This window comes from Varanus komodoensis, unplaced genomic scaffold, assembly GCF_004798865.1.
Source record: "Varanus komodoensis strain SLA01 unplaced genomic scaffold, ASM479886v1 scaffold6_2, whole genome shotgun sequence".
NCBI lineage: Eukaryota > Metazoa > Chordata > Lepidosauria > Squamata > Varanidae > Varanus > Varanus komodoensis.
The window spans coordinates 22160074-22185443 of NW_025336346.1; the positions used below are offsets into that span (position 1 = coordinate 22160074).

General features: G+C 43.4%; 1 protein-coding gene across 4 annotated transcripts in view; it reads right to left on the minus strand.

The window, feature by feature from the left end:
* The window catches only part of GRIP2 (glutamate receptor interacting protein 2), a 148302-nt gene extending 123202 nt beyond the window's left edge, over positions 1 to 25100 (minus strand). For all 4 annotated transcript variants that reach the window (XM_044451555.1, XM_044451554.1, XM_044451553.1 and 1 more), the window contains exon 1: positions 24819 to 25100. In XM_044451555.1, coding sequence (XP_044307490.1) covers positions 24819 to 24858 — 40 coding nt within the window. In that variant the 5' untranslated portion in view covers positions 24859 to 25100. The remainder of the gene's footprint in view (positions 1 to 24818) is intronic.
* Between the last annotated feature and the right edge of the window lie 270 nt (positions 25101 to 25370).

Here is a 25370-nt window from a genome sequence, read left to right on the forward strand (position 1 = left end):
GTGATAGCCCCAATTTGGACAAGTTTAAAGAATGAGTGGCCAAATTTCATGAAGAATAGGGTGACCAGTGACTATTGGTTCCGGTTTTTATTTATTTGATGTGTATGCTGCCTGATTAGCCATAGGCTCTGTGCTTCTCCCAGTATCAGAGGCAGTGTGTCCATGTATAGCAGTTGCTGGATTCATGAGTAGAACTATGCTAATATATTCCTGCCTTGTTTGTGGACTTCCTATTGGCATCTGGTGGCCTCCCTGGGAAGAGAATGCTGGACTAGATAAGCCTCTGCTCTGATCCAGAACAGCTGTTCTTATGATCAGGGCCTTCAGTTGTAGCTTCAGATTTACAATGGCATCTTCTGTTCACATATGGCAGAAATGTGATGCAAGCAGATCAAATGCACTTTTTCCTGCCATGTGTGAAAATGTTCTGACTCTGCAATCCTGTTTCCCAACATGCTTAATTCCCATACAAAATCAATAGGATTTAAGAGCATTTAGCAGCATACCGGATTGCTGCCTAATTGATCAAGTCCTCATGCTGACAAGGTTCCACCTGCTGCAACAGGGCACCTAGTAATTGAAATTAAAGAGGCATTTTCCTCCCAAGCTTTGAATTGCTGGCTTAATATGGCCTAGAGGACTAATCTTTTCTATCTACTAAGTGCCCTATCCTTCACACAACTGTTCTACCCACATACCTGATTGAGACATCGAAAACAGCAACCTTGGCTTCTCTTTTTAAGCTCCTGTCCCACAGGGTCACTCACTTGCCTCTAGGTTAATGCATCCATGTTCTAGCCCACTGACAGGCTCTCTGACCCCGTCGGAATCACACCTTCAGCATGTTAAGTGTGTCCCAGCCAAGCCAGAGGTCATACAGGAAGCACAAATGCATCCAATGTTCTTGCCAAGTAAAATACAGGATCATCCATTACCGAATGGGGAACACTGCAGCAGCTTTAATTGGAAAGCACTTCTGTGAGGCAAGCCAGGGCCTATCCATGCGAATAGTTCAAGGACCACCTCTTTCTCTCCACAGGGCTGTCCTGCTCATTAGTCAATGGTAATAGCACTGGAAAGGGAAGGGAGGCAACCGCACTGTCTGAGCTGCACTTTATCCTTGCCCCCTACAACTTGACACTGGACAACTGAATGTTGTGTGTGTCCAGGCATATGAATGGATTCATTCCATTTTGCTTCACCTTAGGAAGTGGGGAGGAATAGCTGCAAACAGAAACCAACCAAACCTGAACTGGGAAATGTTTTTTCAAAATGTGTGGTGTGGGAATGGGATCAGGCCTTCTTGCCCCATAATACCATCTGCTGGGAGTGTCTGTCCTGCCAGAGGTTCATGTGTGAAGGTAGCATGTGGCCAGGATGCATGCTTAACATCCAACAGGTGTAGGCCAAAAACGCATGACCTCCATACAGGAAATACATGATTTGGGCCTGCGCATGTGGGGTGTTTTGTGCGTATGCCCTATTCAAGCTTGGCATAGATTTCCAGCAGAAGGTGCCGCTGCGGTGTGTGGGGGATGGGATGGGGAGGAGTGTGCATTCCTCTACTGCACACCAGGAGATGACCAGGGAGAATGTGTCATTTAGTCAGGGCTGAGGTCGTACACCAAACTTGGAGAAGCAACACTGTCCAATTCGGCTCAGCCTTTGCAAGCACATTTCATAACAAATGCCGTGGAAGTCTACACAAGAGCTGGTCCTACAAATGATTTAAAAAATACTGTTGATGACACATAACGTGAGGAAACACGCAGAACAAAAATAAGATGTAAGTCCTAATAAATGGACACACCTGATACTAGGTTATCCAACCGAAGCAACACTATTATAGTGAGGATATAACTGAGACCAAAATGATTTTACCAAGGAACCTCTTCCTAGATGCTAGAGAAGCTGTGGATCAGTAGAATATTTAGCAGCAAATCTTAGAGAACAAAATAACATGTTTGCATTTGGAAATGTTTGCATTTGAAGCTCAAAACGTTTGCATTTTGAAGCTCAAAATAACATGTTTGCATTTGAAGCTCAATCCAGACAAGATGGAGGTCCTCTTGGTTGGCGGATCGGGCTTCGGAGAGGGTGGATTTAACCTAGTCCTGAATGGGGTTGCACTCCCTCTTAGGGACAAGGTCCGCAGCTTGGGAGTGCTCCTCGACCCGGAGCTTTCATTGGAAGCTCAGGTGACAGCGGTGGCGAGGAGCGCTTTCCTTCAGCTTCGGCTGATTCATCAGCTGCGCCCCTACCTGGAGTACGACTGCCTGGCGACAGTGACACACGCGCTGGTGACTTCCCATCTGGACTTCTGTAACGCGCTTTACGTGGGGCTACCCTTGAAGATGGTCCGGATACTTCAGTTGGTTCAAAATAGAGCTGCCAGGCTGCTGATGGGGACTGGGCATTATGTTCACATGACTCCAGTCCTCCGTCAGCTTCACCGGCTTCCCATTGAAGTCCGGGCCCAATTCAAGGTGTTGGTGATGACCTATAAAGCCCTAAATAAACCAGGCTTGGGTCCTGGTTACCTGAAGGAGCGCTTACATCCATATATGCCCGCCCGCCCCTTGAGATCTGCGGGAGAGGCCCTTCTCCGGGAACCCTCCGTGAAAGAAATTAGGAGGGTGAGTACTCGGAGAAGGGCTTTCTCTGCGGTGGCGCCCAATCTATGGAATGCGCTCCCCAGAGAGGTCCGCCTGGCGCCATCGTTATGTGTTTTTCGTCACCAGGCGAAGACCTTTTTATTTAAGCGTCATTTTAATTGTTAACAGTATTTGCTTATTTTATCTGGCCAGGGCGACTTCTTTTATATTGTTATTTATTTTATATTGTTATTTTTATATTGTCATTACCGTAATTTTTTTCACATTGTGAGCCGCCCCAAGGCTTCAGCGAATGGGGCGGCATATAAATGTCTTAATAAATAAAACAAAATAAATAAATATACTCGAACAGTGGGGGACACATTTGCCCCCTCATGCCGCCCCATTCGCCTAAGCCTCGGGGCAGCTTCCAACAAATGAATAATAATACAAATGCAAACATATAAAAACTGGAAACATGCAGGCAATAAGTGAAAACCAATAAATAAATTAACAATTAATTAAAATAACATTTAAATAAAAAGGTCTTAGCCTGGCGCTGAAAAACAAATAACGACGGTGCCAGGCAGACCTCTTTGGGGAGCGCATTCCATAGACAAGGCACCACCGCAGAGAAGGCCCTCCTCTGGGTACTCACCCTCCTAACATCTTTCACAGAGGGTTCCCGGAGAAGGGCCTCTGCCGCTAATCTTAGGGGGCGGGAGGGCAAGTATGGATGCAGGCACTCCTTTAGGTAACCAGGTCCCAAGCCATTTAGGGCTTTATAGGTAATGACCAACAACTTGAATTGGGCCCGGACTTTGATGGGGAGCCAGTGAAGCTGACGAAGGACTGGGGTTATATGAGAACAACGCCCAGTCCCCGTCAGCAACCTGGCAGCTCTGTTTTGTACCATCTGAAGTATCCAGACCGTCTTCAAGGGCAGCCCCACGTAGAGCACGTTACAGAAGTCTAATCGGGAAGTAACCAGTGCATTCATCACTGTTGCTAGGCAGTCGTCTTCCAGGTAGGGACGCAGCTGATGAATCAGCCGAAGCTGGAGGAAAGTGCTCCTCACCACTTCTGTCACCTGAGCTTCCAATGAAAGCTCTGGGTCGAGGAGCACTCCCAGGCTGCGGACCTTGTCCTTCAGAGGAAGTGCTACCCCATTCAGGACAAGGATATATAACTTTAAAATATCACGGTTACATTTTTATTGATGTAACTGTAAAGTGCCATTTCCCTTCTGTTGTTGCTTTTTCCTTCTGTTATATGGGCAAATCAGAAATAAAGAAATGTCTAGAAATACTTATTTATTTCAGGTTTGATGAGACAGGCTTGACTCACCTGGAAATGCCGAAATGCTTCCAGGAATGGGATATGCCTGGAATCATATCAGCTTAAAAGCAGCTGAACAAGCCACTTCATAGTGTAAGAAAGAAATAGTTGCATGGATCCATGCATTTTTTTCAAGGTGAAAATAGACTAGTTGTTGGGTGGTCTGATCAAGGGTCTGTGTGTGTGTGTGTGTGAAGTAAAAAAGTAGCCTGGGGGAATTGGTTTGGGTGCTTCTCTCCAACACACACAGAGATCTTCTGATATCTTGTCTAGACTAGCTCTCAGTTCAATGCATGGTAGTTAAATAACAGGGAATATGCCCCAGGCTACTTTTTCTTCCCATTAATACACTTTTCCAGTGGTTACAGTCAGTGATAATCACCTTCAGTATTCATGTAATTAGAAGCAAAACACACCACTAGCAAATAGGAATACTTCCAATACAGACATGTGCTGTCTTGTAAGTTTGCTGGGCTTTTACATGAACTAAGAGAGCAGTGATGATTCAACCACTGCTAGGGAAATTTTTGAAGTAGATGCATGCAGATTCCATTTCTATGTTTCAAATCACTTTAAAACTGGGAGGCACAGTTTTTATTCTGCATTACTCCCAAGTTAGTTCAGCCCACTCAACACGACTGCAACTGCACGACTGATGGGATTACAGCCCTTCTTATATCATGGAAGGTGCAACTAAAGTTCATAAAATTCCCAGGTGATGAGGGCTGAGATGCTGAAATGAAGAGCAGCTCATCTTAGCTTCCTTGCTTCCTTTCTTTTTTAAACAGTAATAAAAAGGACTCTGAAATCACAGTAAAGAGCTTTTTTTTTTAATATGCACTAGAATTTCTAAGTGCAAATGCACCACTGACATGATGTAAGAGTTCCCCAATGAATTCATAAAAATATTAACTTCTGTTGTGAATATATCATGCGATGTGAGGTTTAACTAAGCATGGAAAACCAGTCTCAAAGAAACCCAAATCCCTAATTCACATCAAAGATTAACTCTTGAATATGGAAGCCATCCTCATTCTATTGCATCTTTTAAATTCTTCTAATTGCCGTATCATTTGGTCCTATTAGCCTTTTATATTCCACAAGGGATGGATGGCAATACTTGGTTATACCTGTTTAACAGTTAAAATCATTAATATACTGAATATTCCGCTCAGTGCCAAGAAACCCACATCTTTTTTGAGGCATTGTTTATCGGGCTATTAGCCCCATCAATAAGCATTATTTACCTAGCTATTAGTCCATCTGGACTAGGGCTGCAAGGAATATGTAGACAATGGAGGAGTGGCCCTCCCTCCCATATCATTTATTTTTTGTATTTTTGTATTTAATGGTAATTTATTATGTTCTATTGTATTTCAACGTATTTTATTGTGTTGTAAGCCGCCCCGAGGCTTCGGCAAGGGGTGGCATAGAAATGTTATAATCATCATCATCATCATCATCATCTTCATCATCATGATGTCCCTGCTCCTGACCTCAATGTGTCTTGCCAAAGCCCTGGAAAGGGGCTCTGTATGCGGATGCTCCAGGAGCCTGGGAGCCCTGAGCATATACACACAACAGCAGTTTTCACTACTTCTCGGACTTTGTGCATTAAGGTCAAGATCAAGTAGGTTAAATGATACCAGTAAAGGACCAAGCATCATCCCTTCTCCATACATTCACTGCATATGTGACTCATAGAGTCATGCAGTTGGAAGGAGCCTAGCAGGCCAGTGGGTCCAAGTGCCTGCTAAGTGCAGGACGCAGGTCTCTCATCCAGATTTCAGCCAGGCCTGACCTTGCTGATCTTCCAAGATTAGGCAGGATCAGACACTTCAGGCTATATAGAATCTTAAGGAGATGTGAATGCAGCTACATGCTCAGCTGAACAATACATCAAGCATCAGGTGAATGCTAGAGAGGCTGCAGACAACACCTCAAGGTATTTGTACATTCATTTCCAAAATACGTGGGAGTTGCTTTGCCAGAAGTTGTTTACCAGAGCCCTGTAGGCGTTTGAAACTGGAGAGGGGGGGAGGGTTTTAACAAGCTTTCAGAGCACCTCTAAATTTGTAATAACTGTTTATTCCCCCAAGTATTAGGAATGTCCAGCCCTCCATCCCACACAAGGAATATCCCTGAATTTTCACCTACAACCTTTGTTGTAAAGAAAAGCCCAATGAAAGTGAAGGAGAGGAGTTTTGCATCACCTTGCTTCGAATGACTGTGGAAGGCCAGAATAAAGTGATGCCTTTAAAAAATCCCCTGCTGCTTATTAAAAGAAACACATTTATATTTCAAACCGGTGCTTAGAAGAAATAGATATGGAGGGTAATAACACAAACATCCAAGTTGAAAAAATTTAACAATCTCAGTGTGGCAAAGGAGATCAATAGACCTGTGGAAAGATGTTGTAAATGTTACTTCTTTGCCTATGGCCCCTACAGGAGGAGACTCCCAGTAGGTTTTGCTCTCAATTCAGCACTAGGGTAATAAACTACTTCCTTTTTTTTTTGTTTGTTTGTTTTAAGAAGAAGGAATGGAATTGTAAGTTTCTGGTAGAAAAAGCAATGCAGCCTATGCAGACCTCGGCAAACTCTAGCATATAGACAGTCTGACCGAGTAGTATCAGACCACATCAATCAAGTATCAGAGGGCAAAATTGTTGCTGCTGCTGCTGCTGCGGCTACTACTACTGTACTACCTGGTAGCCAAGCTCTATCTTAACTTATCATAAGACCTTTTTATTTAAAACTTATTTTAATTGTTCACTTATTATGTATTTATAGGATTTTAAATTTTTAAGCCGAGATGTTACCGGGATTTTTAATCTTTATTGTGTTAAGTTTATTTATATGTTTTTAAGTATGCTGTGAGCCGCCCCGAGGCTTTGTTGTGATGGGGGTGGCATAGAAATGTTTTAAATAAATAAATGGAATAGATACCATAAAATATAGATACAATAAAATACAGTACAAATTCCAATATCCAAAATTTAAAACATTTAAATGTCTAAAACAACTTCAATTAAAACTTGACCCATTAAAGCAGCTGGCATATCCCATCATATGCCTGGGAGAAGCGGGACCTCTTTGTTGCCTCTTTCTGGGCCTCCCTTTGAGGTGGAAATCAGAAGGCCTCAGATGCAGGCCATGGTGTTCACAGGTATTCGAAGACTGGGAGAGAGAGACATTCACCAGGTATTGTGTTCCATGTAGGGCTTTATAGCTTAAAGGCAGCACCTTGAATTGGGCTCAGAATCAGATAGGCAGCCCATGCAAGTGGGCCAGAATTGGTCTTGCATGTTTGATTCTTCTGGTCCCACCTGGCTGCTGCATTTTGCACAAATTGCAGCATCTGAACAGCCTTCAAGAGCAGCAGGTGAATGCACTTCGGCATGCACTTTACCTCTTTTGGATCAGGCAAGCAAGGTCTGCAACTCATTACCCGACTTGGTGATTTTTATAAGTATATTCCAAGATTTAACAAACCGATTTTCTACAATCTACTTTAAATAAATAAAACAATCTCTTTTTAAATTACTGCTGAGAATACTATAGTTTCATACTTTGTAGTAGATAATAGGAGATCCTCTTATGTTGTGTATATACGGTACAGAAACCTGAATTTCTTGGCATAATAGACCACTAACAAAAACCTCTAGGGTCTAAGTATCTGGGAATGCCGGAATAACGCTTTAGTTCTCAATACTTGTTTAGGAATTAGAGTGCCATGTATTTACAATTTAACTTATTTATGGTTGTAAGCCTGCACTTTTGTAGATAAAACCAATTGTTCAAACTCAGACAACTTTCACCAGTGTGTTTGCCCCCATTCTTGGACTCTGAATATCTTTTTCTACTGGAATATACTGCCCTGCTGTTTTGCTCTGTTTATTATAGACCCTTTTAGATGGCTTCAGTACACAGAGGGCTAGTAGGGTACTCAGGGGAGAAAGCCTTGCGTACAGAGTAGCTCCCGTGTGGACTCCATGTACGAATTCGAGTGAATGCATATGACTGCACAGGGAGGGCCTCAACGCTGAGGTTCTGCTTCGCCTTCTCGCCACTGCACACGCTCCCACGTGTCTTCATTCATCCTAGATAAGCACCATCAACAGGCTGCAGCTTCTGACATCTCAGCCGGTGATTTTGCTAATTCTTTACTTTCTGTGACCGAAAAATGCCTGCTCAAGCCCATCTTTTCTTATTTCTTTGATTTACGTCCCGCTTTTCCATTAAAAAGGCAGTAAAGGCACTAACCATAATACAAAAATAAAACAATCATAAGAACAAGTAGATGAAAACAAGCAAAAATAAAAATGGCATTCACCCAGCAGAACCTGCTTCAGCAACAGATCAGCTTGTATACCAAAGGCAAATGCATAAAGACGCATTGGCCCGTCTTTCTTCCAACCCTGCCTTCCCAAACTTTCTAAACCAATGGAGCTGACGATCCTAACCAAGTCCCAAAGCAGTGTACAAGCCGTGGTTCTTGAGGCTCTTGGAGCTTTTCATTGTAGTTGTAAAGCTTTGTACAACCAGTCCTAAGTCTTTGCACGATTTAATTTCCTCAAATATGATTCTCCTGCCTGCTATCATTTGACTAAGTACAGTATTTTAAAAAGTATCAATGTGTGAGCAGGATTACATATTCAGGCAAAAAGCAGTCATTGGAAAAGGAATAACACATAACTGACAGAAACAGAAGTAGATTTTGCCCCAGAAACTGCTCAATGCACAACAGTGCGTGGATTTGAAAGGGCCTCTTTCGTTGTAGCTTGAGACAAGATTGTTCTCAAGAGTTCTTGAAAACATATCGTAGCTGAATAGGTACAGAAATGGTGATATGATATGCCTGCTTGAGATTCAGGGGAATGAAAGACGAGATATGAGAGGGCTAGAAAAGAGAACAACAACAACACAATTAGAGTACTGAGTGTTTAAGGTACAAATCCAACCTCCACCCCAACGATACACAGCAACACAAGCCATCCGCCAGAGCAGAGTCAGGACGAGGAGCAGTGAAAGAAACACCTACAACTTTTACTGCTGTTTCATGCACCATGACGTGTGACATTGTCATTTTGTCAGCGCCAGGTTGAGAGCTTCCCTACTCCCGGGCATTTGACAGCATATAAAAAAAGTTTTGGTGTGTCCAAGATTTATTATTGCTAATGGTCAAAATGGTCTGTGTACATACAGTATGTAAATGGCTTTTGTATTATGTCTCTGTAGTGTATTCTGAAGCTTTTCCTCTCTGCAAATCACCTGCAGAGCTTTGACTCATGGGCAGAATAGAAATGCCAGGAATGAATCGCATCTCATCAAACAAGTCTAATTTGCTAGCACTTCCTTGAACAGAAACATCTATTTTATATATTGAGATCAGTTCTTATCCTACAATTTCTTCCACAGTGGCTAACAAGTAATTTAAAAAGTATAAAAATATAAAACCTATTAATAAAAACATTTAACAGAAGACATATAGTAACACAGCAGCAGCCAGAGTCAGTCATCAGCTAGATGCAAAGGCAGTCTTGGAAAATAAGAAGGCCTTTGCCTGGAGCCTAAAGAAATGTGAGCAGGCACCATGCCAGACTTTCAGGAGATGGCATTCCAAAAGTAGGTGCAATGAGGTTCTTTTCCCATTTGAAAAAGATGAGGCTTCACTCCTTTTCCAACCTGATGTCATCCAAGCTGGCTGGGAATGGAAGAAGTTGTAATCCAATACAAGTGGAAGGAGAGCTCCAGGTTGAGGAAGACAGGTATACAGGTAAGATTCATGTGGACGTTTATTACCTTTTGCTGACTGTACAAGTTGCTGGAGCTGTACAAGAGCTATGCATCCCACAACTAGGGCTGAACCCAAAGGGAGGGCGGCTCAGACACTGGATTTTAGATTTTCACTTCAGATCAGTTTCATAGATCTGGTTCATGTAACTTGACAACCTAGCACGGCTGATCAGCCATGGTAGGTTATCGCATTGTGGGAACTGGGGGTAGTTTCTGCAGGGTGGCTTATTTTTCACAGAATGGCTTGTTGGGACCCACAGTGGCTTGCAGTGTTGTTTGAACAAGGCAGGACAATTTCATGATGGGTTATCAAGCACAGCAAAACTAAGGGAGAGTTCTCTGCCAAACCAGGAGTTCTGCCAAAAGGACAAGTGTTTTCCTCAGGTGTCTCCAACATCCAGGCCTGGTATGTTCATTTAAGCAGGCCTTTTGCATGTGGGTTGGGGACAATTTTATTGCTGCTACTGTGTTTTTAATTGTATTTTAACGCCCTTGTTTCATTATTTTAGTCAATTTTATTTTAAATTAAAAATAGTTCCTATCATTTGCAAGCCACCTCAAATGCTATTTGATTTTCTTGGTATTTTCTTGGTAGAAAGGGAGGGTATGAATCAATACTACTACTACTACTTCTTCCACCACTGATGCCCCATAAAGTGAGGCAACATGATCTAAAGTTTGAAACAATCTTCCAGACAACCAGTGGTCTTCCAGGAAATTACCCTTTTCATTCCTGATTAATTCCAGAGAAGACTTGAGCAGGTCTGTTCATTGCTAATTAACTCCCAGTTCACACTATAAACTGTCCGTCCATTTCATAGATGATACGGAAGGGCAAGGTAATGAAAGTGGAACGTGCTGAAACCTATGTCTGTCCCCTTTGCCCTCGATTTCTTCGTTTCACCCCATTTCATACAATCTCATTTACTGAAGTGGTGTGAAGGACACCAAAGATGGATGAGCAAGAGTGGTTTCTAATGTTGGGTTACAGCAACTGAGGACATACCTACACTATAAATTTAAAGCAGCTCTGAAACCACTCTGTCAAGGCAACCCGCAAAGAGCCTGAGAATGGTAGTACTGGGAGGTCACAGAAATATCTCTGTCGGAAAGTGTTAGGCTCCTCGGAGAACAAGCATCCCCAGAGTTCCTTAGCTAAGTGCTACATGCGTTCAAACCCACAGCATAAACACGCCCTTTGTACTGCATGAGAGGCACAGTCAAATGCGTAGGATAATTTTTTAAAAATGAAGTGTGGAAAGCACAGATACAGAAAATATAAAGGGAAGAGTCCTGCCAAGTGTATATTTTGCTATTTGAATTTTAGGCCATTTATTCCTGTGAGGATGGTGTCGGAGAAGAGAAAATGAAGAAAGGTCCAAATGTCACAGCCAGAGATTTTTTATACAACTTGTCTGCAGTACTGTGTCACTGCGGATCATGTTCTCAGTAGATGCATCAGCAAACAGGCCATATAAAACAGGTAGATGGCAGTTTTCCAGGAGCCAAGAGCACCACATCTACAGGGAATTAAAAAAGCTGTTTTCAATGGTTTTGAAAACTTACTTCATCCATATCCAGAGCCCTGTTTATTATCTTGTCACTTTCTAACTTCAAAATCCCTTGACTGTCACCAGTCAAGACATCCAGAGCCTGGTTACTTTGCCAACCTAGATTAAAAAATGGATACTTTCTGCATGTGCAATACCACAATTTCTGCCAGCCTGATGCCTTTGGCACCTGCCACTCTCCAGGTGGAGATTTGCCCTTCCCCAGGTCTGCACATTGGACATAGCTGCTAGCAGCGTGGCCTTGGAGCCTAGCAATTCAGCTCAATTAGAAACTGAAGGCCCAGCGAGGAGGGGACAACCCTGTAAAATGGCAGACACCATGGCCTCTTTAATCACGTTTGCCCACATTGCCACTTCCTCATAAAACCTGAAGCCAAGTAAATCTGCCATGGTCTAATTGCTTATTGTAGCAGGATCACTGCCAAAGCTGGAAAACAACCAGCACAGTGCAACTTTTTAGAGAGGACTGAAATTTAGTGGAGCACCTCCAGCTATTCCATGAACTGCTGAATCCAGAGCCAGCCCTGTCCTTAGGCAGCCTTGCAGCACCAACCTCACTCAGCCGATTCTGGGTGCCAAAAAGAATAAAAGTTATGCTTTTGACCCCCAGAAATCGGTTGAGGGTGGTATTTTGAGATTTCCTGCCTTTGGTACCCATACTGTCCAGACTTGGGCACTGTGTATCTTGACTTGAAAGGCAAGGGGACATTTGCTGTTCCAAGTTGGACAGAAGAATGTCATGGGCCTGCCTTGGCTGGATTTGCAGAAAGCTTTGCTGAGAAGGGGCATGCCTGTTCTGCATTTCAACAAGCTGACAAACACTGCCCCAGGGTCACATGGCAAGGAAAATATATTTATGTATGCCAAATTTCTAGTACCTCTTCCTTTATGCTGCTTTGAAGTTTCTGTGCTTGTAAGGAAAGGCGCAGACTTAAAACACAAAACTGCAATTCCTGCTCATAGCATATGCAGCTGGCTGAACCAGCCATGCACAATGTAGCCACTCAGTATTTGACAGTTTGCTGGATTTAATTCACAACAGAAAAATTGGGGAGATATCTGAGCTAGAACAGGTAAGTTGTTCACCTTTTGGCAAAAAAAGGCCACTCCCAACAGTAACAGAACATAATATTTAGCAAAGGTGTGCTATTTGTGCCCATCCAAATATTTTGGCCCACAAACTCCTGCATCCCTGACTAGGGCTGATGGGAGATGTGGTCTGTCAGATGTTTTGGTCTTAGAGTTGCCACCTCTGTCAGGAGATAATTTGTGCTGGTAAAGTAGAAACATTACTTCCAGGAAGATTGCAGGAAAATAAGGCTTTAACAAGAATGTAATTAGAGGAGAGCATACCAAGTAGAAAAACATGTTCATGTTGAATGGAGCTGGCCTTGTGCTACGGTGCCAGGAAAAATCTGCTTCAGGAAGACTCTTGGGTTTTGCTTTGTCTCAGCTCACTGAACCCTTTTCCCTGCCAAAGAGACTCTTCTACCCATGTCAGCTTAAAGAAAAGCTTGGGACAATTCCTCAGTCTTCCTTGGTATTGTTTGTTTCTGTTTCCTCTACCAGACTCAGAACAAGCAAGGCAAGGCAGGCCTTTGCTTTACACAGGCATGTAAAGCAGGTGACGGTCCACTTATTTGCAAAGCAGGGGCAGGCAATTTGTGGCCCTCCAGAAGTTTTGAGCTACAACTCTCCTCACCTGGGCTCTGCCAGCTAGGACTGATGGAACCTGTAGGCCAAACGGTCTGGAGCGTCATAAGTTGCCCGCCCCCGCTGTAAAGGAATACAGAAGGGCTGTGGATGCGGCTGAAGTGTTGGGGACTAACGTGAGCAGGCCTTGCACTTCTACAGCTTTCGAAGCAGCTGCTGGAGCATCAGCCACAGGACCTGAAGGAGTTCTAAGAGGAATGTAAGTCCAGTTCTTCATTCAGCACATGAGCAGACTCTACAGAAAACACCATAAGCGAACATCCATGAAAATGCATAAAGAAGCAGTGGAATAGGCTGTGCTCTTGAGCATGTACAACAGGCGCAAAGCATTTGCAAACAGCTGAGCTTCAGCAATTGGGCAGTATAAATAAATAAACAAACTGCTGCAGTATGGAAGTTAAGAGGGTTGGACTAGGAACAATGGTAGCCCCAGTTCAGATGGTGTTTCTCCTGGAAACACAATAGACAGACAAGACCAAACGAGAGGGGAGAAAAAGGACACAAATTTGTACATACTCATTTATATAGAGAGATGAAAGTTTAGAAATGATTGTTAGAACTTAAATAGAATTACAAAAGGATAAAGTAAGTGGAGAAGAGCAGCCACGTCACCTGGTTGTCTGCTCAGTCAGCCTGCAGCCAGCTGATGACAATTGCAAAGTCAGTCTTCTCCTTTCCTATGGCTCTTCAGAGTGGACTTACCTGTTGAACTACAACTCCCAGAATCCCCAGCCAGCATGGCCAATTAGCATGCTGCCTGATGAAGGTAAGTGCTGCAGTCCGACACCAGTTTTGTTTAAGTTTCATTCGCTCTCTTATTCAAAGGCACAGATAGTAATAATGAAAATTCTTAGATGGGGAGGGGAAAGGCAAAATGCCAGTTTCAGAAAGAATGGCAAATTGTTTCACCTGACTTGCACCCTCTTGTGAACTTGCAAGTTAAGGACCACATCAATAGCTAGGCAAGATTAAGAGCGTGCATCATTTCACATCTTGACAAGGGAAATCGCTTTCATGAGTCAATTTCAGGAATCAAAATATGCAAGTGAATTAACAGTGATTTTAAAAAATTGCATTCCAGGCTTTCATGGTTCCCAGGTGTAGGGGGCCAATTTGCTATACAGCAATTTTCATTTTTCTTTCTTTCTGAAAGCCCACATCTGCCAAACACATTGGCATCTAACAAAGCTAGAATATGAATTTCCCTATGAAGCAAGTTCTTCCAAGATAATTGAGTGAAGGCGGAGCTCATAAATGTAGACTTTCAGCTTAAAAATAAATCTGGGGGAGATATTTTTAACTGTTTCTCCAGATGAAAATGGCTGGTGAAAGTAACTTTTTAGAAAAGCCTTCAGTTCCAAGCATATAATTATGAGGGCCCTGAACATTATGTACATCCATAAGAGACACTATTCTTATTAAGATGGGGGTGGAGTTAATGCTGTTTGCCACAAAGGGCTCACATTAAATGAAAAGTGTGTGTGTGTGTGTGTGTGTGTGTGTGTGTGTGTGTTTCAGGGTTTTTTTCAGTGCAAATATGCCTAAGATTGTACTCTAACATTGTAGTACTGTGTATGCTTAATCATACCTAAGCCCTATTAAATTTAATAGGCATACTTACAAGTAAACCTGCTTATGAATCAGAGAAGTGAGCTGGCAAAACAAATCTGGGACAAGTTCAAATTTACTAGGTCAGTTCGTTTCTCTAAGAAGTACTTCTAAAGTCGTCAAATCTAGATTGCAAATTCTGCTCCATTTAAGCAGGTGGAAGAACACTTACCAGATGCTCTATGGAAACAACAACAACAACAACAGTGCATTCCAGTGTACATGAAAGAGGTTTTCTTTGGGGGGTTTCCAGAATCAACTTCCCAATAAACGCTGGGCAAATGGCTCTCACTCTCTCATCCTTACTGCCCTATCCATCAGATAGGAATATGATCAACAAAGGGTTTTGGTGAGAAGGTCTTTGCATACACAGACAACACACACACACACACACACACACGTACCCATATTATCTGTCACCAGAAAACTTGTTCAGAAAGAAAATGAGAACAAGCACCAAAAGATGGAAGGCATGTCATGGGAAAACACAGGCATCAACTCTACTCCTGCAAGTCATGTCGACACTGGGATTAACTCTCTCTAACACCGGGCTCCAGCACAACTGTCTTAAAGATCTGTACCAGTTCAGAACCAACTTCCCCTTCAAAGAAAGAAAATGTACGACATGCTCAAGCAGGCAGTGACATTGCCAGAAATCAGGTGGCCCTGCCATTAACAGACTGAACCTTCTGAGCCTGATTAAGGAAGTTTTATATCCTTTGTATGACTTATTTTTGCTGAGATACAGAACCTGTAGTCCTTCTTCTCATGTCAGACAGACCTACATCATTTGTAGCCTGCCTTAACTGAACATTGGATGGTCGCTCTCCTTTTATGTCGTGAAGGAGCTTTTGGCGTGAGCTGAGCTGAGCTCCAAAGACAAAGAATCGAGTCCAAGGATATGAACAGAGGTGATCATTTGGTATTTTCATGGTATTATGGGGCCCAACACATAGAATAACTAGAAACCTTACTATCGGACAAATTTCTATACTGCCTTTCAGCTTCAGACTGGTCTACAAAGAAAAAGTACAACAGTGCAAACAACACCAATCAAAACCATCAGCATCAAAAAAAAAAAAAACACTTAAAAGCAGGATAAAGGCAATCTAAAAGTCATTTAAAAGCCTTTTTCCGAAGCTCGGGGAACAAAAAGGGACTTCTCTTGATATTGAATTGGAAGGAGTCACACCTCTCAGCATAAGAAGATCAGTCCCTGGCATCTCATGATAGGACTAGAAGAGAATGCTGCCTGAACCCTGGACGGCTATGGCTGCCAGCCCGTGTTGACAGTATTGGGTAAGATGGCACAAAGCCCTGACCCAGCTTCCTACGGCAGCTTCCTATGTTCCCACAGTATGTCAAAGCAATGATTATTTATTCATTTACTGTGTTGTAGTCCCTGGGAGAGGCAGCTTGAGGGATTTTCTGTATCAGAGATTAGCATAGCTTGACTGGCCTTGGATCCCGGGCACCTTGACTTTGTCAGTCTCAGACCAGGGTGTCACTTGCTGCTCTGCCTCAGGCAGCAACGTGCCTTGGGCAGCCCCTGGGCATGCGGTGCAGGGAACAGGCTTGCCTTCAGTAGCCACCTCTGGCTACAACTGTTTATTTTGCAAAATCAGAAAAGTGAAGGGAAAGCACTAAACATGCTTGGCAATGGATGCGACTGTGCTGCTGAACCAAACAATTTCTATGAGAAAGTGGAATTTAAAATCCTGCAAAGACTGAGGGATGCAAGCCCACGGGTGGCCTCCAGGAAATGCACTCACAGTTCTGGTTACTTATATTATCCCCATTTCACAAAACAAACACGAAGTGTTTTCATTGTCTAAAGGACTATAGATAACAGTTTGCTTTTACATTTGACAATGGAGCTCACAATCCTCAGTGGCATCACTAAGATTAGAAATATGCTTAAGTGCCTGCAGGAGCTACAAAATTATTCATGACTTTTTCCAATGTAGATGTTATCATCAAACTGACATGAAGAAACCCATTCCTTCCCATTTTGTTAAGTATCAAAATAAGCAAACATAGCAGCGCTTGATCATCATGGAAGCTGCACTCTCTGTTGTGCGGCTGCATTGAAAAGAAGCCCCAAGGTGGACCTTTTCGCCTTTGAAAGGTGCACTTTCCTCCACTGAAACCAAAGTGCAAGGAAGGACCAGGAAATTGGATAGTGTTATTTATGACTGAACTCCTGGCCAGGAGAAAAAGAGTTCCATTAGTCATGCTGAGCATTGTCAATAGGGTTAACTATGGTGGCCTTTGTACGAGTTCTTCATTAAATGTCTGACTAAGTAAATGGGACATAAGAGTTTGAAAGCTATCTACGCAGAAAGGCCCTTGAACACTCTAATGAGAGAGAGAGAGAGGGAGAAATGGGAGTAGGGAAGAGAGAAAAACACATTCAAATTGCTTGTCACAAGTGGGCAAAATATTTTTTCCCTTACCCTGAGTTATTGCAATTATAAGTATGTTTATAGCTCAAAACAATCCCATGAAATGGTGGGTATTACTCACCCGCTGTTGGTGGGAAGCTGCGGGATGCTAGCTTGCCGGAGCACACGGCAGAGATAAGGACTGCACCGCAAGTGCTTAGTTCACTATCTTAGGTGCCACACTAGACTCACTTATGCTCTGAGTATACTTTCAGATGACCCACCTCGTGGTCAACAAAACTGGAGGGTATTATGAAGGTTGTCTGCCTTTGTGACATTTTATTTATTTATTTATTATTTATTAAAACATTTTGTACTACTCCTGCAGAATGGTACAAACCCGGGGACTCGTATGAACCTGGGGGCCTGAAAATGGTTAGATGCATGCATGCACATGCAGCCTGCGTTGGATCCAAAGGGCAATTAGATCATGGCCTCAGGTCATCGGGTATTAAATGCTCTGGATGCACCTACTGCAAAGCAGGGTAAAGGAGAACTCAGCAAGAGAGTGCCCACTGCAAGCAGGTGACTGCACCTAGAAAGGATGGGTAAATGGAACCATTGTCAGCCCAGGTATCCATGAAGATTTGGAGCCATCCTGCCTCTGTGCATAGACAGATATAAAGAATTACAGTGATAGCAGGGACAACTATTACCCAAGAAGTTTACAGAGATGATGGAAGAGGAACACATGGTATAGCAGTCAAGAAAAGAGAGCGATAGGCAATGTCTTTCCAAAAATGAACCTCAAAATTTTTCTTTTTATTTTTTTATTTAAAACTTCGTATACCATTCCATCACTGACGACTTGGGATGGTTCACAATAACAGCTGAAGGAAGCTGAAATGTCTCAGAAGATATTCTTATGATAAAAGACCTGGTATTTTTCTTTTTCTCACCGCACACCAAACCAATAAAAGGTCCATTTTGCAAAATTTTATTTGAATAGTCTCCACTTTCTGTACTGGAAATCATTGCTTGCCTATTGTAGGGGATGAAAAATGGTGGCCAAGCTACTGCTTGCCACATCAGGAACCCCGCTTGGAAGCACCACGGAGTTTCTTCCTGGTCCCTGTTCTTGACAAAGCATTGCATGGTGTCAGAAAAAGCTACACAACTGAGCTACACAAACTACTCTTTGAGCCCCAGCACGCAAGTGATTAGCAATGCTGATTAAAGTGACTCCATTCAACATTCCATAACAAAAGGGTAATTACACCCATTTTTGAATTCTAGTTATAGAGAATTTTTAGTACTCTGTTAGCTCCCCTCACTACACTGGGCATAGAATTAGGAAAAGACGTAATGTTCCAGACTGATTCTATGCAGAAGGCGTTCTAGTGATCTTGAGATCTAAGAATTTGTTCTATCCCATCAATACATGGGCTTTCCCTCCCACATATGTGACTATAAAGTGGAAATGTGACTATCAGCAGATAAAACTGTTCCCAAGGCTGCAGCCATTCTACTGTCCAATAATGGCTTGGCTGGGTCTACATAATCCATTAACCCCCTTGGGAATTGTAACCATGCATTGCACGGGTGAAAACGCCTCTCCTGCTTGACAGATGATCAGGGGTGTGCTGCGCCCCGCTCCCTCCTCTTCGCCCTCAGGCCCAATGAAGCATCCCAGGGGACCCAAGCTGTGACGCACCAAGATGTCTTGAAGCCACAGCACTGGCTTTAAGCCTTTAAGCACTGGCCACCGCTTGACTTAAAAAGATAAAAATCCTGTCTCTGTATTATCCACATTTGAGAAAGTGAAGGCAGCCCAGGCCTCAGGAACCCCCCTGACACAGGATTTTCCACACACCCCTTTAAGAAAAACAAATCTGGGAAAATTGTTAGTGATCTGCAAAGCTGCAATTTGCCCTGTCTGTGTTCGTACCCAAGTATGGATAACACAGAGGCGCAAAGGCCCACCTTTAAGAGCCTGTAAATAAGGGTGTCTGGGGGAATACCACCTCAATTGTCCTCCCTTCCAAGCAGATTTTTTGGGGGGTGCTAGAAAGCCCCAAAAGTTACCTTGGTTTTTCATTTTCTCCAGGTGGATAGCACCTTTGGCGAAGGCAAAGCCCAAGGGAAACTGGGGGGGGGGGGGGGGCAGGGAGGCTTATGATTTCAAGGGACGAGCCTGCCTCCCCACATGGGGTTCTTGAAGTCCGCCCACCTGCTGCAAGCAGGTAGGGAACAAACTTTCCCCTTCTGTGTCTAATGCTTTGGCTCTTCAGGGTTGCCTGCTGTCCTCTTGGCTGGAGCAGCAAGCTTTTCTGCTGCTGTTGCCAAGGGATTCTGTTCTTTAAAACAAAAACAAAAACCTATGCCACTGCTTATGTTGCTGCCTGTGTTCAGACAACTACTACAGGCTATGTCCAATTGCAGTGGTTTATACGTTACTCCAGGGGGCTCAAACAAGGAAATGGGGTTCAAACAAGACAATAAACCACTGTGTTTATAAACCACTGTAGCTCGTGCAAACCCAGTCACTATCAGAATCAGTGGTTTTGCCAGAACAAGAACTATTAGAATCAGTGGTTTTGCCAGAACAAGAAGTTTTGCCAGAACAATCACCCTCCCCTTTCTTTTTTAACATGCAGCCCAGTCTGATGCCCTCTAAATATTTTGGAGTATAATTCCCAGTGTTCTTGACCACTATACACGTTGTAGATGTCCAAAATAACTGGAGGGCAACCAGGTTGGGGTGGGTTATAGCCCAATCCTATGCACCTTTGCACAAAAGCAAGCCATGCCTAATTTAACGGGACTTACTCCCAAGTATGCATAAGATTACAGCCACAGTAGCTGCAAGTTGCTGAATGACAAATGGCACGGACGTGCACTTACTGCTGATTGGCAAGACCCAGGGATTCAGTTCACTGTTAGGAGGCATTATGGAGTAATAAGGAATCAGTTTCCTTTCTCCAATTTATTTATTTATTTAAAACATTTCTATGCCGCCCCCATCGCAACAAAGCCTCGGGGCGGCTCACAACATACATAAAAATACAATCAATAATTTAAAAACTGGTACCATCTTGGCTATATATTAAAATCTATAAATACAATAACAATAAATTAACAATTTAGCACCTTATCTCAACCTTATCTGTTTTTGAAGGGCCTGCAGCCAGAGACTTCATTTTTCCAAGGCCAGCTCACCTCTGTAGGAACCCTCAGTATTTGTTTCCAGACACAGCATCCTTTGTTAACTGCACCCAGGTTTGATGACCTCCACCAACAACACCCCTTTGCACAGTATACATCCACTCGGTTCCACTTCCATGGTAACTGCCCTTTTCTGTTTACCATTCTCAGGCACTTTTATAAATTGCACCAAACTGGCACAGCCAGGTGTGCATCCTTCTGTTTGCTGAAGCACAGAAAACCCGCAAACTGGGAAGAAGAGATATTTTACTATGGAACTGCAAAAATCATGGGTGTTGAATTCTGAAGATGAGATTATATCAGTACTGGGGGAAAAACATAGGCAGATGTGCAGAAGGAGTTCAGTATCTTTTTAAAAAGCTTATTAGAGGAAAACAATGGTGAAGACAATGTGGGCGGGCAAAATGTAAGGCAATTGTCCCAAACATTATTAGTGTTGGAGAACATCACAGTAAAATTGTTATCTCCTTTGTAAAGTAATCAATTTTGTAAGGTACAAACTTCAATACTTATCTTCCCCATACATGCATATTTGGGAATCCTGATTGTACCAAAGACCCAGAAGTCAAACAAGATGCTATGGAAAATCTACATGTTTCCAACCCAAATGTGCCATGATCACACAGAAATCAGGAGGTAAGCATCTGATTTTTACACCAAAGGTGTGTGAGTAGTGGGGCACTTAACCTTTCCACTGGCCTCAGCTTATTTCCCACCATCCTAGAGCTTATCTAAGCAAGTCTATTAAACTATTGGCTTAATCACAGAATTGAGATCCAAACACTACATGAGAAGTGGGGTTTTTTTTTTTTTGCCTGCTTTTCCACTACATAATCTCTAGGTGACACTGTTGCACAATACAGCTACACAAAAGGAAATCACACTGTCTTTTGTTTTCAATTAAATTGTAAAAATTGCTGAAAATGCTGGTTGGATGCAGAAGTGAAACTGGAAGGTCATTATGCCATACAAAGAATCCTTAAATAACCATGACAGGGGAATGACATGCACACAAAAAATGGCCTCAAAGAGAAAAGCTCCTTGATACTTTTCTTGTTAGCTGACTTCGGATAGCAAAAAGTGAACTTGGCTCAGAGAAAACTTCTTGGAGCAAACAGCTACAGGCAGTACTCATTGGGATGGTTTCTACTACCCCTATACCCTGTTTCCCACTAAAATTAGATGTCTAAACAAGGTCAAACCCGAGTGGAAGAGCACATATGTTGCATGCAAAAGATCCCAAATTCAATCAGTACCATTTCAAGGTTAGAAGATCAGGTAGCAAGTCTCAGACTTTCAACTGAGACCTGGAAGAGATGCTGACTCAGGGCTGGTCTGACCAACCTGGTATAAGGCTACAATCGGCTTTGTTCTCATCACAACCTCACTGTGTGTATATGAAGGGAGGGGGTGGTCTGGGTGATTCATAACTAGTCTAGTCATCTTTTCTCCATCTCTCATAATGTCAGAACCCAAGGCCATTCCATGAAGCTGATTGTTGGAAGATTCCAGACAGATCCATGGAAGTACTTCATCACACAGAGCATAGTTAAACTATGGAATTCCCCACTGCAGGATGTAGCGATGGTCCCCAATCAGAAGGCTTTAAAAGAGGATTCATGGAAGCAAAGCCTACTAGTACAGACAGCTATAAGCTACCTCCAGTACCATAGACAGCATCCCTATGTACACCTGTTGCGAGGGAGCCTGAGCGGGAGGGTGCTGCCCTCCTATATCGTTGCACCCCAATATATTGCTTGTGGGTTTCCTGTGGGCAGTTGCATGAACAGAGCGCTGGACCCTTGGTCTAATCCAGTATGGCTCTTTTCTTTTAAAGGACAGCTGCCTTAATCCTTGCTGCCTTTAGGATTAGAATTACATAGTAATAAATCGAAATCTGGCACATCATTTTTATACAACTCCAAAAAAGCAAAAACAACACACACACACACCCCTTGCACATATTGCCAATCCATTTAAACTTGAAGCACAAGCCTTGCATAGTCTTATTTTATGTGCTCTCCAAACATACAAGTCCCTGCCTTAAATCCTTGAACCGACCCTCACGATCGGTGCACGGGGAACAGAAAGGGAATTCCCTGCAGCAGATGAGCAAGGAAGGGCTGCCAGCCCTCTCAGGGGCACAGGCTGTGGGTCTCTGGGTGGCCACCAGGACTCAGCGTGTGCAGGGAGCTGGGGCATGTTCCCTGGGGTGGGATCTCCCATTTTTGCACTACCTTGTGACTAATGCAAAATCAGGAAATTCCATAATTAGATTCTTCCAGAAAAACTAAAATGAATACTTATTGTTTTCAGAATTAGCTACAGGGCTGGTGTCTGGGGATGTCTGCTGAGGGCCAACATCCCATCAGGGTCCTAGTGACACCCTAGTGACACCCTAGTGGAGCTGCTCCTCTTCTTCATCACTGCAAGTGGTTCCTTCACCTGACTCGTTCATGCCCAGACACAGGGTGATGGGGAAGAGGGGCGGGAGAGGCCGCTGCAGCTACCAGCACCCATGGCAAGAACAAGAAGAAGAAGGAAGAGCAGCTGGTGACAAGGTGATGAAGCTCACCAAGGGAGGGGGGCCATGGAAGGTGTCCCAGCCAAGGGCTCCCAAAAGCCTGAACCTGGCTACTGATGAACTACATTGACCTTTGCCTAAAGTTTGTGTTACTTTGATGCTTTCATGCTGCATATATACTGAACTAGGTCCTCTTTCAGCAATGAAGACAAGTCCTCAGCATCAATATTTGCTACAAATGCCTCCCTATTCTGTGTTTTCCCACCCCGTAGCCATTCATGAGCTCAGCTTGAAAGGCACAAAGTTCTCTTCTAAAACTAAATTAACTGCCTTCAATCTTGAATTCCTGTAGGACTTGCAGAGGCAGATGGACAAGGCTTTTATGTCCAAACAGCATCTTTTCAATATATAAAATAGGATTAAAGGGCAGAGTTGGAAACACTTATTCATTTATACAAATCAAATCAGAGGCAGGTCAAGAAGAAGTTAAGTTTCCAAGATTAACTGAGTCTTGTAGCACCGTAGAGACCTATGGATTTATTATGGCATAAACTTTCGTTGGCTAGAGTACACTTCATCAGTTGCATGAAATATTATCCGCCACTGGCAGCCAAGCATACAGACACTTCAGTATATGAAAAGAAAATGCTAAACAGTGGGGTCAAATGGCCATGGAAGCATCCTATAAAGTAGATTATAGTCCACAAAAAGTTAGACCAGCAGGGCATTGTGGTTAGAGTGCTGGACTGGAAAGCGCGAGACCAGGGCTCTAGCCCCACTTGGCCATGAAATGCACTGGGTGACTTTGGACCAGTCACTGTCTCTTAACCTAACCTACCTCACAGGGTTATTGTTTTGAAGAAAGAATGGAGAGGAGTAGACCCACAGAAGCTGCCTTGGATCTCTCTTGAGGCAAAAAGGGCCAGCTAGAAATCTAGCATATTAACTTGATAATATGTCACAGAAAAACTTGTTAGTCTTGAAAGGTTTTTATTTACAAGACTTTTTATTGCTTTTAGTGCAACAGATTAACATGGCTACCCTCTGGAAATTGCTCATCGGTAGAAACCCTGCTCTTAAATGATTGAAAGTGCTTAGAAGGAAAGTACCGAAATCAGAGCAAACAAACCTTTGTGCAACACAGTTGAAAATGCAAGCTGCAAAAACCAAGGATGAATTTGTGGCCCAATAGGCAAAGTTTAGCATGACAGTGGTAAAACAGAATCGGCTCACTCTAACGCCTTCTAATATCAGGCGTTTATGAAATCTTTCCAATCTGCAAAATCTTTTCAGTCTACCAAAAAAAAAAAAAAAAAGGAAAGAATGCCCTTTACGGAGCAGGTATATGCTTAGATGCTGTCTTTTTTGTGAAAGTAAACTACTCCAGTCAAGTCCGTCTCTTAGGTGTGCACACATGGAGCCGCATGCAGCCAGTTTCAAGTGGAAAGCTGCACTCCCCGGAGTCATCTCTGTGCATGCCCTTAAGCTGCGCTGTGTGAACAGCCCTGACTGTGTGGGTAATTTTCTAAAGCATTAAAATCATTAATATGTTGCCTCACATCAGGCTGCAAGATCGCTACCACCAGCACTGTATGACAGAGTTAGCAACCTGTCTATATTTAGCATGCTCTTTTACTACTCACACTGTTCTCTGTCCTTTCAATGAAAAAATCAGCTTGATAGTAACAAGGAAAAGACAAATTGTGCACAGCTATGTCTAAACCCCCCATAAATCATATAACCTAGAGAGACCGGGACGTGGGAGAGGGATCTTAAGGGGGGTTCAGCGAAGGAGCCCATAGTTTCCAAGGTTACAAAGTCACGTTAATTACATGCAAGAGAACACACACATCCACACAGCTGCCTAAAACAAAAGCGCAGAAGCCACAGCAGAAAACTGAAGTGGATTGTAAAAGACTTCTGTTAAGGAGGGCATTGTGTTTGTAAAACACCCCACCCCTAGAAAAACACATTTGCGGGATCAAGTTTTGTTCCCGCTGCCCCAAAAAGCAGCTAAGATGAAATAAAGAGAAACGGGAGGTAAAGATTTGAATCTCACTCACCAAAATCTGACTGCAAATCCTTTTTCAGCCCACAAAGCATGTCTGCTATTCTCTATCAAAGCATTCAGCTAGATTGCAAGAGGCGCTCCTCTCTCTCTCTTGCCTTGGCTGGCACTGGAGTCACATTACAGCAGGCTCGCTCTCAGGCCGGCTCCCACAAGAGAGCAGGGTTACGCCGCTCGAGGGATGTGCAGCTCCACTTAAAGGGAACAAAGTCCGGTGGAGTCCACCGGGTTGGCACCCAGCAAAGGTCTCATGCCCTTAAACGCCTGCTCTGCAGGGTCCGAATGCTGCCAGCGAAAGAATTAGAAGCAGGAGGCAAGCATTGCGAAAGGAAAAGAAATCCAGATCTGTCCCACTGCTTTGCCTTGAGGCAGAAGCCCAGAGCCAGTTCTAAATGTAGACGTTAAAAAAAGAAGCCGGCTGAAGAAGAAGCGGCGGGAGCGGAACTGAATGCAGGCAGAGGGGCCTGTGGAGCGAAAGCAGCCCGGACACTTCACTGCCAGCTGCGACCACACTGGGAGGGAGCCGCCGGTCTGGGTGGCGCCCTCA